This window comes from Trichomycterus rosablanca, chromosome 27 (genome assembly GCF_030014385.1).
Source record: "Trichomycterus rosablanca isolate fTriRos1 chromosome 27, fTriRos1.hap1, whole genome shotgun sequence".
Classification (NCBI taxonomy): Eukaryota; Metazoa; Chordata; class Actinopteri; order Siluriformes; family Trichomycteridae; genus Trichomycterus; species Trichomycterus rosablanca.
Window position 1 is genome coordinate 8,828,720 of NC_086014.1, and position 15,347 is coordinate 8,844,066.

At 43.5% G+C, this 15,347-nt stretch overlaps 1 protein-coding gene across 1 annotated transcript in view; it reads left to right on the forward strand.

The window, feature by feature from the left end:
- cdkl5 (cyclin dependent kinase like 5) overlaps positions 1 to 15,347 on the forward strand; it is an 84,183-nt gene that overhangs the window by 45,140 nt on the left and 23,696 nt on the right. The window contains exons 7-11 of the mRNA XM_062989647.1: positions 3,836 to 3,926; positions 9,322 to 9,511; positions 10,452 to 10,532; positions 12,273 to 12,439; positions 13,185 to 14,271. Coding sequence (XP_062845717.1) covers positions 3,836 to 3,926; positions 9,322 to 9,511; positions 10,452 to 10,532; positions 12,273 to 12,439; positions 13,185 to 14,271 — 1,616 coding nt within the window. The remainder of the gene's footprint in view (positions 1 to 3,835; positions 3,927 to 9,321; positions 9,512 to 10,451; positions 10,533 to 12,272; positions 12,440 to 13,184; positions 14,272 to 15,347) is intronic.

Consider the following 15,347-nt stretch of genomic DNA (forward strand, 5'->3'; position numbering starts at 1 on the left):
CTTACATCACCAAGCGCAATGCAAAGCGTCGGATGCAGTGGTGTAAAGCACGCCGCAGCTGGACTCTAGAGCAGTGGAGACGTGTTCTCTGGAGTGACGAATCACGCTTCTCCGTCCGGCAATCCGATGGACGAGTCCGGGTTTGGCGGTTGCCAGGAGAACGGTACTTGTCTGACTGCATTGTGCCGAGTGTAAAGTTTGGTGGAGGAGGGATTATGGTGTGGGGTTGTTTTTCAGGAGTTGGTTTTGGTTCTTAGTTCCAGTGAAAGGAACTCTTAATGCTTCAGCATACCAAGAGATTTTGGACAATTTCATGCTCCCAACTTTGTGGGAACAGTTTGGGGATGGCCCCTTCCTGTTCCAACATGACTGCGCACCAGTGCATGAAGCAAGGTCCATAAAGACGTGGATGAGCGAGTTTGGTGTGGACGAACTTGACTGACCTCAACCCGATAGAACACCTTTGGGATGAATTAGAGCAGAGACTGCGAGCCAGGCCATCTCATCTAGGCCTTCTCGTCTGACCTCACAGATGCGCTTCTGGAAGAATGGTCAAAAATTCCCATGAACACACTCCTAAACCTTGTAAGGAGCCTTCCCAGAAGAGTTGAAGCTGGTATAGCTGCAAAGCGTGGGCCGAGATCATATTAAACCCTATGGATTAAGAATGGGACGTCACTCAAGATCATATGCGTGTGAAGGCAGACGAGCGAATACTTTTGGCAATATAGTGTAGTTCCGCAGAACAGAACAGACAATCCTGACTAGCCACGTATCCCAATCTGCTCTTTCACCCAGTTTTTTTTTTATCGCCTTGTTTTCTCGCTGCATATCTGCGCTGCATATCTTGAAAGGAAAGAAACCCTGTCTCATATTTAGTATTACGTCATCTTCCTTGTCACCTCTCTCATGTGTTTTCATGACAAAACGTAGTTTAGGAGACCAGACAGACTCGTAGGCGATTCCTCCGTGACCCCCTGCCGCTGATCAGTCATGTAGTGTGCAAACCGCAATGACTTAGAGACTCCCGATTACAAGAGATCAAGTCGTGTAGTGTGAACTGTACAGCGATCTGACCACTTTGGAGTCTTTTATTATTTTTTGAGACATAATAATACCCCCTATTAAATACAGTGATGTGAAAAAGTTAGGACACCCCATGAGAACCTTTGTTTTTTTTGTACATATTTAAACATGGACATTTGAGCTTCATTTGAACAGTATTGAGAGATGGAGCTTATATACAGTGCTGGCCAAAAGTATTGGCACCCCTGCAATTCTGTCAGATAATACTCAATTTCTTCCAGAAAATGATTGCAATTACAAATGCTTTGATATTAAAATGTTCATTTAATTTGTCTTCAATGGAAAACCACAAAAAGAATTGTCAAAAAGCCAAATTGGATATAATTCCACACCAAACATAAAAAAGGGGGTGGACAAAAGTATTGGCACCCTTTGAAAAATCATGTGATGCTTCTCTAATTTGTGTAATTAACAGCACCTGTTACTTACCTGTGGCACATAACAGGTGGTGGCAATAACTAAATCACACTTGCAGCCAGTTAAAATGGATTAAAGTTGACTCAACCTCTGTCCTGTGTCCTTGTGTGTACCACATTGAGCATGGAGAAAAGAAAGAAGACCAAAGAACTGTCTGAGGACTTGAGAAGCAAAATTGTGAGGAAGCATGGGCAATCTCAAGGCTACAAGTCCATCTCCAAAGACCTGAATGTTCCTGTGTCTACCGTGCGCAGTGTCATCAAGAAGTTTAAAGCCCATGGCACTGTGGCTAACCTCCCTAGATGTGGATGGAAAAGAAAAATTGACGAGAGATTTCAACGAAAGATTGTGCGGATGGTGGATAAAGAACCTCGACTAACATCCAAACAAGTTCAAGCTGCCGTGCAGTCCGAGGGTACAACAGTGTCAACCCGTACTATCCGTCGGCGTCTGAATGAAAAGGGACTCTATGGTAGGATACCCAGGAAGACCCCACTTCTGACCCAGAGACATAAAAAAGCCAGGCTGGAGTTTGCCAAAACTTACCTGAGAAAGCCAAAAACGTTTTGGAAGAATGTTCTCTGGTCAGATGAGACAAAAGTAGAGCTTTTTGGGAAAAGGCATCAACATAGAGTTTACAGGAAAAAAAAACAAGGCTTTCAAAGAAAAGAACACGGTCCCTACAGTCAAACATGGCGGAGGTTCCCTGATGTTTTGGGGTTGCTTTGCTGCCTCTGGCACTGGACTGCTTGACCGTGTGCATGGCATTATGAAGTCTGAAGACTACCAACAAATTTTGCAGCATAATGTAGGGCCCAGTGTGAGAAAGCTGGGTCTCCCTCAGAGGTCATGGGTCTTCCAGCAGGACAATGACCCAAAACACACTTCAAAAAGCACTAGAAAATGGTTTGAGAGAAAGCACTGGAGACTTCTAAAGTGGCCAGCAATGAGTCCAGACCTGAATCCCATAGAACACCTGTGGAGAGATCTCAAAATGGCAGTTTGGAGAAGGCACCCTTCAAATCTCAGGGACCTGGAGCAGTTTGCCAAAGAAGAATGGTCTAAAATTCCAGCAGGGCATTGTAAGACACTCATTGATGGTTACCGGAAGCGGTTGTTCGCAGTTATTTTGTCTAAAGGTTGTGCTACCAAGTATTAGGCTGAGGGTGCCAATACTTTTGTCCAGCCCATTTTTGGAGTTTTGTGTAAAATGATAATTGATTTGACTTTTTTTTCATTCTCTTTTGTGTTTTTTCATTGCAAGCAAAATAAATGAAGATATTAATACCAAAGCATTTGTGATTGCAATCATTTTCTGGAAGAAATTGAGTATTATCTGACAGAATTGCAGGGGTGCCAATACTTTTGGCCAGCACTGTAACTAAACAAATAAAACTGAAAAAATTACTTTCAAACACAAGTTGTAAAATATAATGAACGAAAATGAAAACTGATTGTGAGGAAAAAGTTAGGACACTGCCCTAATAGCTGGTATTTCCCCCTTTGGCTGAAATAACCTCAATTAGACGTTTCCTATAAGCATCTACCAGTCTCTGACATCGACTGGGAGAAAGTTTTTCTTTAGATGTGTGAGGTTTGAGGGGTTTCTTGCATGCACAGCCCGTTTCAAATCACCCCACAGCATCTGAATAGGATTAAGATCCGGGCGTTGCCATTCCAGAACTCTCCATATCTTTCTTGGTTGATTTACTGGAATGTTTTGGGTCATTGTCATGCTGCATGGTACACCTCCAAGTCAGCATCAGTTCTTGGACAGATGGTCTTATATTTTCCTAAAGCACCCTCTGATACAGTGAAGAATTCATAATGGGTTCTATAATGGAGAGCTTGCCAGGCCCTGCAAACCATGACTTTTCCACCTCCGTGCCTCACAGTTAGTATGAGGTTCTTCTGCTCAAATGCGGTTTGGTTTGCGCCAAACATGTCTTCTGTTACTGCGCCCAAATAATTTAAATTAGGATTCATCTGTCCATAGCCAATTGTTCCAGAAGTCATGGTCTTTGTCTAGAATCGAAAAAAAATCGAACAGGTGCAGTCTCTTTCTGATGGTAGATGCATGTACCTTGACATCAACTGTTGCAGGAGCTACCTGTGGGTCCTGTGATGTCACTGTAGGATTATTGGAGACTTCTTGACACATCTTGTGGTCTGCTCTTGAGCTGAACTTGAGCTGAGCCTGACCTGGCCATGTTGGCAGTTGTTTTAAATGTTCTCCACTTGTAAATTATTTTTCTGATTTGGCGTTATTCATACTAAAAAGGTGCCACTCTCTCATTGTCATATACTTACCTGTCCTGTCCTTTACTTTCAGGCTTTGCCCGCAATCTCTCTGAAGGCAGTGATGCTAATTACACTGAATATGTGGCCACCAGATGGTATCGATCTCCCGAGCTGCTTCTTGGGTGAGTTTTTAAGTGTTTTGGGAGAGTATATGACCCAATCCAACTCAATTCTGTGACTGAAAGTAAATACTGTACCACACACATTATATTGGCAAAAGTGTGTGCCCCCTTTCACAAATTAAGGTCGAGTGTCTCAAACGTGTGTAAAAAATTTATATAGTTATATGCATGTAGTATGCAGCTTTTCTATTTTCATTCCTGAGTGACTCTCTGTGTCTCTGTGCACAAAAGAAGAAACTCTAGTGCCCTGCACAAAGCGCTAAGCTTAACTTGACTAAACACGTCAGGGATTAATTGTGATCCAGGCCTATCAAATATGCCTGACCTCATGTATGTTTGTTTGACTAAATTGGCACAGATTTCCACATAAACACTTTACATCGTTTCAGATCTTGTCTGAAAGATTGAGCCTGTTGGTTGATGGAGACGCCCAAAAACATACTTCATACCCATTATTATTATTATTATTATTATGTTATTATTATTATCATTATTTTATTATTATCATTATTTATATTATTATTATTATCATTATTATTATCATTATTATTATTATTATCATTATTATTATCATTATTATTATTATCGTTATTATTATCATTATTATATATATTATTATTATTATCTATATATTACCATTATTACTATTACTATTTTATTATTATCTATATTATCATTATTATTATTATCATTATCTATATTATTATTATAATCATTATTATTATTATCATTACTATTATCAATATTATTATTATCATTATTATTATTATTATTGTTGTCATTATTATCTATATTATTATTATCACTATTATTTTCATTCTATATTATTATTTATATTATTATTATTATCTGATTTATTATAATTATTATTATTATTTGTATATAACTACTATTATACTCATACCAATATCTGATAAATTTTTTATATTTATATATATAAATAACAATGTATATTATTGTTCCTATTGAAGATACTTACACCTATAATCGATATATTGTAAGTGTTTATACCTATAATGATATCAGTATCTTTATTTCTAGATTGATACTTATATATTTGTATATTAGAAGAATTTTGGGTCTAAAGCATTATGCAGAAGTTATATGCTTATATTTAACTAAGCATAACTAATGGCTTTTTAATATAAAAAAAATACTCTTTATTAAAACCTGTATTATTAGTGATGCCACCACCTTCATAATTAAAGCACATTTAATAGTTTATTTATTAAATCAAGAAACAAAAGAAGTGTCAGCCTAATTTCCATGTAACCAGAGGTTGAGAAGTGCTTATACGCAGGCCAGTTAACTGTCCTACATTAGCCAGGACATTTTGTTTTTGGGTCAAAATTTAACAGCAGAATCTCAGATGCAGTTTTTATAATCACTAGCAGGGGGCAGCAAAACATGGATTACATTTTTGACCAACTCTTGAGAAGACTAGGGGAAAACAAAGCTCTGCACGTTTGGAGAAAGTAGGGTTGTTTAATCCCATTAACACCAAACTAATACTGAAGTATGAAGGTGGTGCTCAACACTAGTGGTACAGTACACATTATGTAAGGAAAAATACACTGATCAGATATAACTACACATATACTACACTCACTGTCCTTTTTATCAGCTCCACTTACCATATAGAAGCACTTTGTAGTTCTACAATTACTGACTGTAGTCCATCTGTTTCTCTGCATGCTTTGTTAGCGCCCTTTCATGCTGTTCTTCAATGGTCAGGACCCCCACAGGACCACCACAGAGCAGGTATTATTTGGGTGGTGGGTCATTCTCAGCACTGCAGTGACACTGACATGGTGGTGGTGTGTTAGTGTGTGTTGTGCTGGTATGAGTGATTAAGACACAGCAATGCTCACAACACCTTACTGTCACTGCTGGTCTGAGAATAGTCCACTAACCAAAAATATCCAGCCATTAGCGCCCCATGGGCAGCGTCCTGTGACCACTGATGAAGATCTCAAAGATGACCAACTCAAACAGCAGCAATGGATGAGCGATCGTCTCTGACTGTACATCTACAAGGTGGACCAACTAGGTAGAAGTGTCTAATAGAGTGGACAGTGAGTGTCACTGCAGTGCTGAGAATGATCCACCACCTAAATAATACCAACTCTGTGGTGCTCTTGTGGGGGTCCTGACCATTGAAGAACAGCATGACAGCAGGTTAAAAAGTATGTAGAGAAACAGATGGACTACAGTCAGTAATTGTAGAACTACAAAGTGCTTCTATATGGTAAGTGGAGCTGATAAAATGGACAGTGAGTGTAGAAACAAGGGATATATGAAATGTTCGTTATTTGTAGACCTGAGTGATGACCAGATGAGTGGGTTGACGTATCTAAAACAGCAAGGGGTGCTCACAGATCTGTGGAAGATCAAACCATAATGTAACAGTCTCCCAGCTATCCACATGCTGTTTGTTTTGTTCTCAGGTTTTGTCCCTCCCTACCATGTGATTCGCTCACTGTCATTGTCCACACCTGCATCCTATTGAGTCTTTGGTTTGTGTATTTATAGTCCTGTTTGTTTCTTTGTTCCTGGCCGGGTATTGGCTTTTTGTATGCCAACAATGCCTATAGTTATTATTTTAATTTGATTGCAGACAGGATGAACCTGAGATATTTCATGTTTTATCTGCTCAGTTTCATTTCATTTATTAATAAACATCTATTCCTGAAAAAGTTGGGACAGTAAAGCATTTACCACTTTGTAATATTGCCACCAAGGATACCAATTTTATTCCGTTCTTCCTTCAAACACGTCTTAAGATGTGCAACAGTACGGGGTCGTCGTTGTTGCATTTTCCGTTTCAAAATTCTCCACACGTTCTTTATTGGGGACAGGTCAGGACTGCAGGCAGGCCAGTCCAGTACACATACCCTCTTCTTCCGCAGCCATGCCTTTTTAATGTGTCCCTGGAAAAGACGACGTCTTGAAGGCAGCATATGTTGCTCTAAGAGCTCAATGTACTTTTCTGCATTAATGCTGCCATCACAGAAGTGGGCACTGACACAGCCCCATACCATGACAGACCCTGGCTTTTGGACTTGTTCCTGATAACAGTATGGATGGTCCTTTTCGTCTTTGGTCCGGAGCACCCAGCGTCCATTTTTTCCCAAAAAAGACCTGGAATGCTGATTCATCTGACCCACAATACACGTTTCCACTGTGTGATGGTCCATCCTAGATGCCTCCGAGCCCAGAGAAGTCGACGCCACGTCTGGACATGGTTAACATAAGGCTTCTTTTTTGCACAGTAAAGTTTTAGTGGCATTTGTGCATGTAAATCTGTATTGTAGTGCTTGATAAATGTTTGCCAAAGTAATCCCTCACCCATGTGATCATATCAGCTATTGTTGAGTGGCGGTTCTTGATGCAGGGCCGTCTGAGGGATGGAAGATCACAGGCGCTCAGCTTAAGCTTGCGCCCTTGGCCTTTACGCACTGAAATTTCCCCTGATCTCTTGAATGGTTTGATGATATTATGTACTGTAGAGGGAGAAATATGCAAATCCCTTCCAATCTTTCTTCAGATCATCTTTGCTCATCAAAGACTCAGCCTCTCCTGGATGCTGCTTTTGTACCAAACCATGATTACAATCACCTGTTTGGAATTATTTAGTTTTTTCACCTCATTACTAGCCCTAAATTGCCCTCATCCCAACTTTATTTAGATTGTGTTGCTTGCTTTTTACTTTGTATGTACTAGAGACTGTATGATTGTGATCTGTGATTAAGGCCATTTAGCTTTTTAAACCTCTGTATATACCAGAGTCAAGTATCATTTTGGTTTGATTACATGTTGTCAGTAAACACACACACACACGATTTTTTCCCTTCATAAATCTCACCTTTTAAATTCCGCCTACTCAAATGTTCTTGTCCACTCACTCATTGCGTCGCAGAACAGAGATGCGTTGTTCAGTCTGCTATCTCTGGTTTTTGTTACATGATTCTTTCAATCTCTTAATCTGTCATCCATTACTTTTTTGTTGATTAGTAGGATCTTTTTACTTTATCCTGTGAACCCTGTATTATTAGATTAGTCTTGTTATGCACCGATCAGCCATAACATTAAATCCACCTCCTTGTTTCTACACTTACTGTCTAATTTATCAACCACATAGGAGCACTTTGTAGTTCTACAATTACTGACTGTAGTCTATCTGTTTCTCTGCATGCTTTGTTAGCCCCCTTTTATGCTGTTCTTCAATGGTCAGGACTCTCCCAGGACCACTACAGAGCAGGTATTATTTGGGTGGTGGATCATTCTCAGCACTGCAGTGACACTGGTGTGTTAGTGTGTTTTGTGCTGGTATGAGTGGATAAGACACAGCAATGCCTATGGAGTTTTTAAACACCTCACTGGGGCGGCACAGTGGCTAAGTGAGTAGCACAGTCGCCTCACAGCAAGAAGGTCCTGGGTTCAATCCCCAAGCGGGGCGGTCCGGGACCTTTCTGTGTGGAGAACATCTCCCCGTGTCTGCGTGGGTTTCCTCCTTTTGCTCCAGTTTCCTCATACAGTCCAAAGACATGCAAGTGAGGTAAATTGGAGACACTAGATTGTCCATGACTGTTTTCGATATGACCTTGAGAAGTGATGAATCTTGGGTAATGAGTAACTACCGTTTCCTGTCATGAATGTAACCAAAGTGTAAAACATGACGTTAAAATCCTAATAAAACAAACAAACAAATAAACACCTCACTGTCATTGCTGGACTGAGAATAGTCCACCAACCAAAATATCCAGTCAACAGCGCCCCAAGGGCAACGTCCTGTGACCACTGATGAAGGTCTAGAAGATGACCGACTCAACGCTGCTGTGTCTGATCCACTCATACCAGCACAACACACACTAACACACCACCACCATGTCAATCAGTGTCACTGTAGTGCTGAGAATGATCCACCACCTAAATAATACCTGCTCTGTAGTGGTCTTGTGGGGGTCCTGACCATTGAAGAACAGAGTAAAAGAAGGGTAAAAAGTATGTAGAGATACAGTTGGACTACAGTCAGTAATTGTAGAACTACAAAGTGCTTCTATATGGTAAGTGGAGTGTGTAGAAACAAGGAGGTGGTTTTAATGTTATGGCTGATCAGTGTATATAGACAGTACTGTAAAACTACTGAATCTTTGAAGACCTCTGTGGCCTACTAGGAATTACCTCTCTCTCACTCCTTCTTTACCTCGTGTTCTTGCTGATCCATCTTCTTGCATAACACCTGCATAAGTCACTTGAGGCCTCTTAAATTCTGAGAAATGAGTGAGGCTAATTGGTAATCGGGGTGTTGCATACTGAGGACCAGTGTTTCCAGGTGACCATAGTGTACTAAATGATGCAATTTGTGTCCTGTGATTTATTATGTTTTCCTCAGGGCTCCATACGGAAAGGCAGTGGATATGTGGTCAGTAGGATGTATCCTGGGCGAGCTGAGTGATGGACAGCCTTTGTTTCCGGGTGAGAGCGAGATCGACCAGCTCTTCACCATTCAGAAAGTGCTGGGACCGTTGCCGCCCGAACAAATGAAGCTTTTCTACAGCAATTCCCGCTTCGCCGGCCTTCGGGTAAGAACTAGGCAACTTTTTATGTATTTACAAGCTTAATGTCACACCTACATCGATCGGGCATAACATTATGACCACCTTCCAAATGTTGTGTTGGTCCCCCTTTTGCCAAAACAGTCCTGACCCATCGAGAGTTGTGTCAGCAGCAGATCATTTAACTCCTGTAAGTTGTGAGGTGGTGCCTCCATGGATCGGACTTGTTTGTCCAGCACATCCCACAGATGCTCGATTGGATTGAGATCTGGGGAATTTGGTGGCCACACCCATCAGGGAATACCATTTCCATTAAGGGTGTACGTGGTCTGCAACAATGCTTAGGTAGGTGGTACGTGTCAAAGTAACATCCACAAAGATAGCAGGACCCAAGGTTTCCCAGCAGAACGTTGCCCAAAGCATCACACTGCTTCCACCAGCTTGCCTTCTTCCCATAGTGCATCCTGGTGCCGTGTGTTCCCCAGGTAAGTGACGCACACGCACCCGGCCATCCACGTGCTCACGTGCCCATTGTTGGCGCTTTCAGGGGTCAGCATGGGCACCCTGACTGGTCTCTGGCTATGCTGCCCCATACGCTGTAATACAAACTGTGATGCACTGTGTATTCTGACACCTTTCTATCAGAACTTCTTCAGCAATTTGAGCTACAGTAGCTCGTCTGTTGGATCGGACCACACGTGCATCAATGAGCCTTGGCCGCCCATGACCCTGTCGCCGGTTTACCACTGTTCCTTCCTTGGACCAATTTTGATAGATACTGACCACTGCAGACAGGGAACACCCCACAAGAGCTGCAGTTTTGGAGATGCTCTGACCCAGTCGTCTTCACCTGTCAGTGGTGGTAATGTTATGCCTCGTCGGTGTATATTTCACTGTACTACTACTGGTAATATTTTGTTGTCATTGACTGTAATAACATACATTTTTTGTGTTTGGAATGCCAAAGTTTCCCACAGTCAGTCATCCTCAGACCTTGGAAAGGAGGTACCTGGGCATCATTAATGGCCTCATGCTGGATCTTATGAAGGTAAGTCATTATAGTCATTAGTACAGCTATAAAATTAAATACATATATTATAAAAATTTTGGTGCAGAATGTTTTGGTGTGATTTTGATCCTACAAATTTGTTGATTTTTTAAAAATTGCCCAATATGTTAACTCGGCTATTAATATTTTTAATATTGTAGGCCGCAGCGGTAAAAAGACACGCTGCAACCAGGGCTGAGTGCGTGGTATCGAATCCAGCTCTGCTTCACCGGTTCGAGGCTGGGAGGCTGTATGAGCAACGATTGGCCCAGTTGCTCAGTTTGGGGGCGGGACAAAGAACCGGATGTGGGTCTCTCTCTGTCAGAACGCGATTACGACCTCTGTCGGCTGATTAGAGGCGCCTGCACAAGAGATGAGGAGGAGTGCCCTTAGGGTGTGTGGCGCCAAACTCATGTGTGGGTGGCAAAAATGCATCTGGCTGCTGCTCATGTTTCAGAGGGGATATGGGTTAGCTTCGATCTTCTCGGGCAGGGCAGGGTTCGGCATAGACATAGAGGAAGCACGATGCAAATTGAACAATTGGATGCACAAAAGGGGGAAAAAATATATATATATTTTTAATATTGTTACTTACAATTCCTCTACAGCTCACCTCTATGCTGCAAAGCTTTTTGTCCATCTTACATTTACATTTTCAGCATTTAGCAGTCACTCTTATCCAGAGCGACTTATGCCTAGTTCACACTACACGATTTTTGCCCAGATTTTCGCTCGGCTACTTGTCGGCGCTAGATTTGCCGGCTCGGGAGCAACTCGGCGTTTGCTCGGCGATCGAAACTCGACTCTCAATCGCTATGTGTGAACTACTCAACAACTCGATCCGAGCGGCTCGCCGAGCACTTGCTGATCCGAGTTGGCTGACTGGCAATGAGTGCAGTGTCGAACAGCCAATGAGAACGCAAGTTGTAAAAAGGTGGGGCAGGGGCAGACACGCAAGTTTTACAGTATTTCTGACCTTATCGTTCTCTACAAAACATAACACCAACGTTGCATTGCAAAAAATATTTATTAACCTCCAACTCACTATAGAACAAACAATCCCTGCTGGCCACGTTTCCTACTTGCTTTTACCCTGCACATCAGCGCACAAACTTTGATCGCTCGCTACTTGTTGACGTGCATTATGGACATGGTATCATTAAACTCCTCGTCACTTCTTGCGTTTGTTTTCGTGACAAAACGTAGTTCGGGAGGCCAGAGAAGCTCGTCTGCGATTCCAGTCGATGATAGATGGTGTAGTGTGTGACCCCCCCTATCGCCGATCAGTCGTGTAGTGTGAACTGTACAGCGACCTGAAGACTTGGAAAGTCGTGTAATGTGAACTTGGCATTAAAGAAGAGCTTCCACAGTAAACATTACCCTACTCTAGTTTAAGTAGACGACAGTCCATTAATACAAATCTGCTGAAACTGTTAGAACAAAGTTAGAACAAAAGAGCCTTGTTGTCTGTCATTCCCAAATTCTAGGTGGAGGATCAAGTCGAGCGAGACTAGTCGCTCGGAGGTTGCGTGGGACAGAGCGGGGCTTTATTAGACCTTGAAGGTAGCTTGGGGCTGGTCCATTTTTGGTTTTGTAGGCAAGCTCGTTGTTTTAAATTGAATCGGGCAGATGCAGGGAGCCAGTGAAGAGAACGCAGCATTGGGGTGATGTGGCAGCGTTTAGGTTGGTTAAAAACCAAGCGAGTAGGTTATTTGATCTTGCTCCTTTTATTTCACACAGAACCTGCTGCTGTTGAACCCGTCTGAGAGATTTCTGACCGAGCAGTGTTTAAACCACCACGTGTTTCAAGTGCTAAGAGTCCTAGAACGTCCAGCGCCTCCTTCGCCCACCCCACCTCGCTCCTCCAAGAGGAAACAATATCATGGGGACAACACCATCCCCAGCCGGTACACAAAGCATTTTATAGTTTATGGGATCTTATCTATCTATTCCAGTATACACTGATCAGCCATAACATTTAAACCACTGTCCGTATTATCAGCTCCACTTACCATATTTGTAGTTCTACAATTACTGACTGAAGTCCATCTATTTCTCCACATACATTTTTAGCCCCCTTGTATGCTGTTCTTCAATGGTCAGGACCCTGACAGGACCACTACAGAGCAGGTATTATTTAAGTGGTGGATCATTTTAAATACCGTGTCCACTCACTGTCCACTCTATTAGACACTCCTACCTAGTCGGTCCACCTTGTAGATGTAAAGTCAGAGACGATCACTCATCTATTGCTGCGGTTTGAGTCGGTCATCTTCTAGACCTTCATCAGTGGTCACAGGACGCTGCCCACGGGGCGCTGACTATTCTCAGTCCAGCAGTGACCGTGAGGTGTTTAAAAACTCTGATCCACTCATACCAGCACAACACAACACTTACTAACACACCACCAACATGTCAGTGTCAGTGTAGTGCGGAGAATGATCCACCACCTAAATAATACCTACTCTGTGTGGTGGTCCTGTGGGGGTCCTGACCATTGAAGAACAGCATGAAAGGGGGTAACAAAGCATGCAGAGAAACAGATGGACTACAGTCAGTAATTGTAGAACTACAAAGTGCTTCTAATGGACAGTGAGTGTAGAAACAAGGAGGTGTTAGTTCTTAAATCCTTCGCTGTTTTTCTCTGTGTAGCAGTAAGAGCTCCAGTCATCGGCGCGCCAACAACAAAGACTGCTCCTCCCTGCCACGCCACGAGGACCTGCGGCGTAGCACAGAAGGCTTTCTGAACGGTGGTGGCATTCCGATGGGGTCCAGTCTGAGTCCCGTGCTTCATCCCAAGAGCTATCAAAGCCAGACACTAAGCCGCTCAATCTCCTGCAGCAAAGAGCTGGCCAACAACAACCTACCCCACCTCCTAAGCCCCAAAGATGTTAAGGGCAAGACAGAGTTTGACTTCACTTTGGGGCCCAAATCCACAGCAGGGGTGGATGTCTCAACCGGCAAGTACCTCAAATCATCAAAATCGAACCGCCAGCCTACGTCGTCCTACGTGGAGGGCAAGACGAGCACCCTGCAGTCGAGCGACAAACACGGGCGGCACGGCTACATGGAGACCTCCCACGGCTCCATGCCGTCGTCGTCTTCTTCCAAGAGCACCTCTTCTTTCCTCAGCCTGTCCAAGAGCCACGGCGCACTGAGCGACGCCAAGTCTGTCAGCAACCTAGCCGAGTCACGGCTTCACCTGGACGAAACGGCGCCCGCCTCGGGATCTAATTCCCGCTACTTTCCGACCAGCTGCTTGGACCTGAACGCGCCACCCAACAGCCCTCGAGCGGAGCGTCATTCCGGCTCAGACCGCCAGGGTCACAGCCCATCGGGGCGCAACAACCCCCGTATGGAAGGTGGAACCCTGGACTCGCATCACTCCTCGGGACGTAAGAAGACCTCCGAGGAACCAAAAGTGCCAGACGCTCTGGACCCGGCCAGGGGAGCAGGAGGTGGACACAATCATTCGCTTTCGGCCCCGCACGAGTCCGTCCCGTACGGTCTGGGCTACACCAGTCCATTCTCATCCCAGCAGCGCCCACACAGGCACTCCATGTACGTGCGACGTGAGCGACACAAGACCCACGGTCAGGAGGCGGGACTGACGGTGGGCCCCGGGGCGCCCTCGAGAGCCAGTAGCCTCCAGCTGCTTTCCCCACAGCTGATGCACCGCACGTTACCGCGTCACCCAAACAGCTCCTCAAGAGAAGAACTCAGCCAGGATCTCAGCAGGGTCTGACTCTCTGTCTGTCTGTCTGTAGTCCTGTAACATAAACTTATAGCTTTAAAAAATTTACTAGGGATCTTCAAAAAGTTTCCTCACTTTTATCTTTTGGGTGGAAACGGTGATGGCGGGAGGAGTAGTAATTGGTCATGTCTGAGAGCCTGAGAGAGAGCTTATAGTCCGGATTTAGCGCCATCTGATTTCCACCTTTTTGGACCGCTCAAAGAAGCTTTAAGGGGAAGAAGATTATTATGTGATGATGTTAAAAAAGCATGGAAACTTTTTGCAGAACACTTGTTTTTTTTAAACTTATAATTTCTCATATCAGAAACCATGTCTAACAGGTATTATGACAGAACACTACATGACATCTACACTATATGGCCTATAGGATGTTATTACTAGGGCTGGCACCGATCAGATACTCTGTATCGGTCCAATATTGACTCAAATCACTGGATCGGATATCGTAAGGAAAAAAAACATGTAATTTGATTCGATACTGTTGCTTATTGTAAATAACACAATGTAAATAAGGACGTTGTTTGTGTGTAAAGCAAATACCACACGAAGATACGTTCCAACCAGAGTGCCGTTTATTGCCAGCTCACTCGGCGACTGCCGTAACAAGGTGCATCTTGATGACATCATGAACATCCGCGACAGCCGTTCAGAAATGAAAACACACCGATCTATTTAAACTTTTAGCATTTTAAAAAATCATCTACTACTGCCACATAAAAAAAAAAAAAAAGTTTAAACACAATAAAAAGCACTTTATAGGCCGCTCAGGTGACGCAGCGGTAAAACACACGTTGTACACCAGAGCTGAGATCTCGAAGACATCGTATCGAACCTCGGCTCTGCCTTCCGGCTGAGGCTGAGCGGCTACATGAACAACGATTGGCCTGTCGTTCAGATAGGGGCGGGACTAAGCCGGATGGGGACTCTCTCTCAGACTAGTGCGATTACGACCCCTGCTGGCTGCTTGGTGGCGCCTGCACGGAGATGCGAAAGGAGTGCGGTAGAGGGTGTGGCTGTCCGTACACAGCGCTGTACTGCACTGCACTGCACTCGTCAAGTGT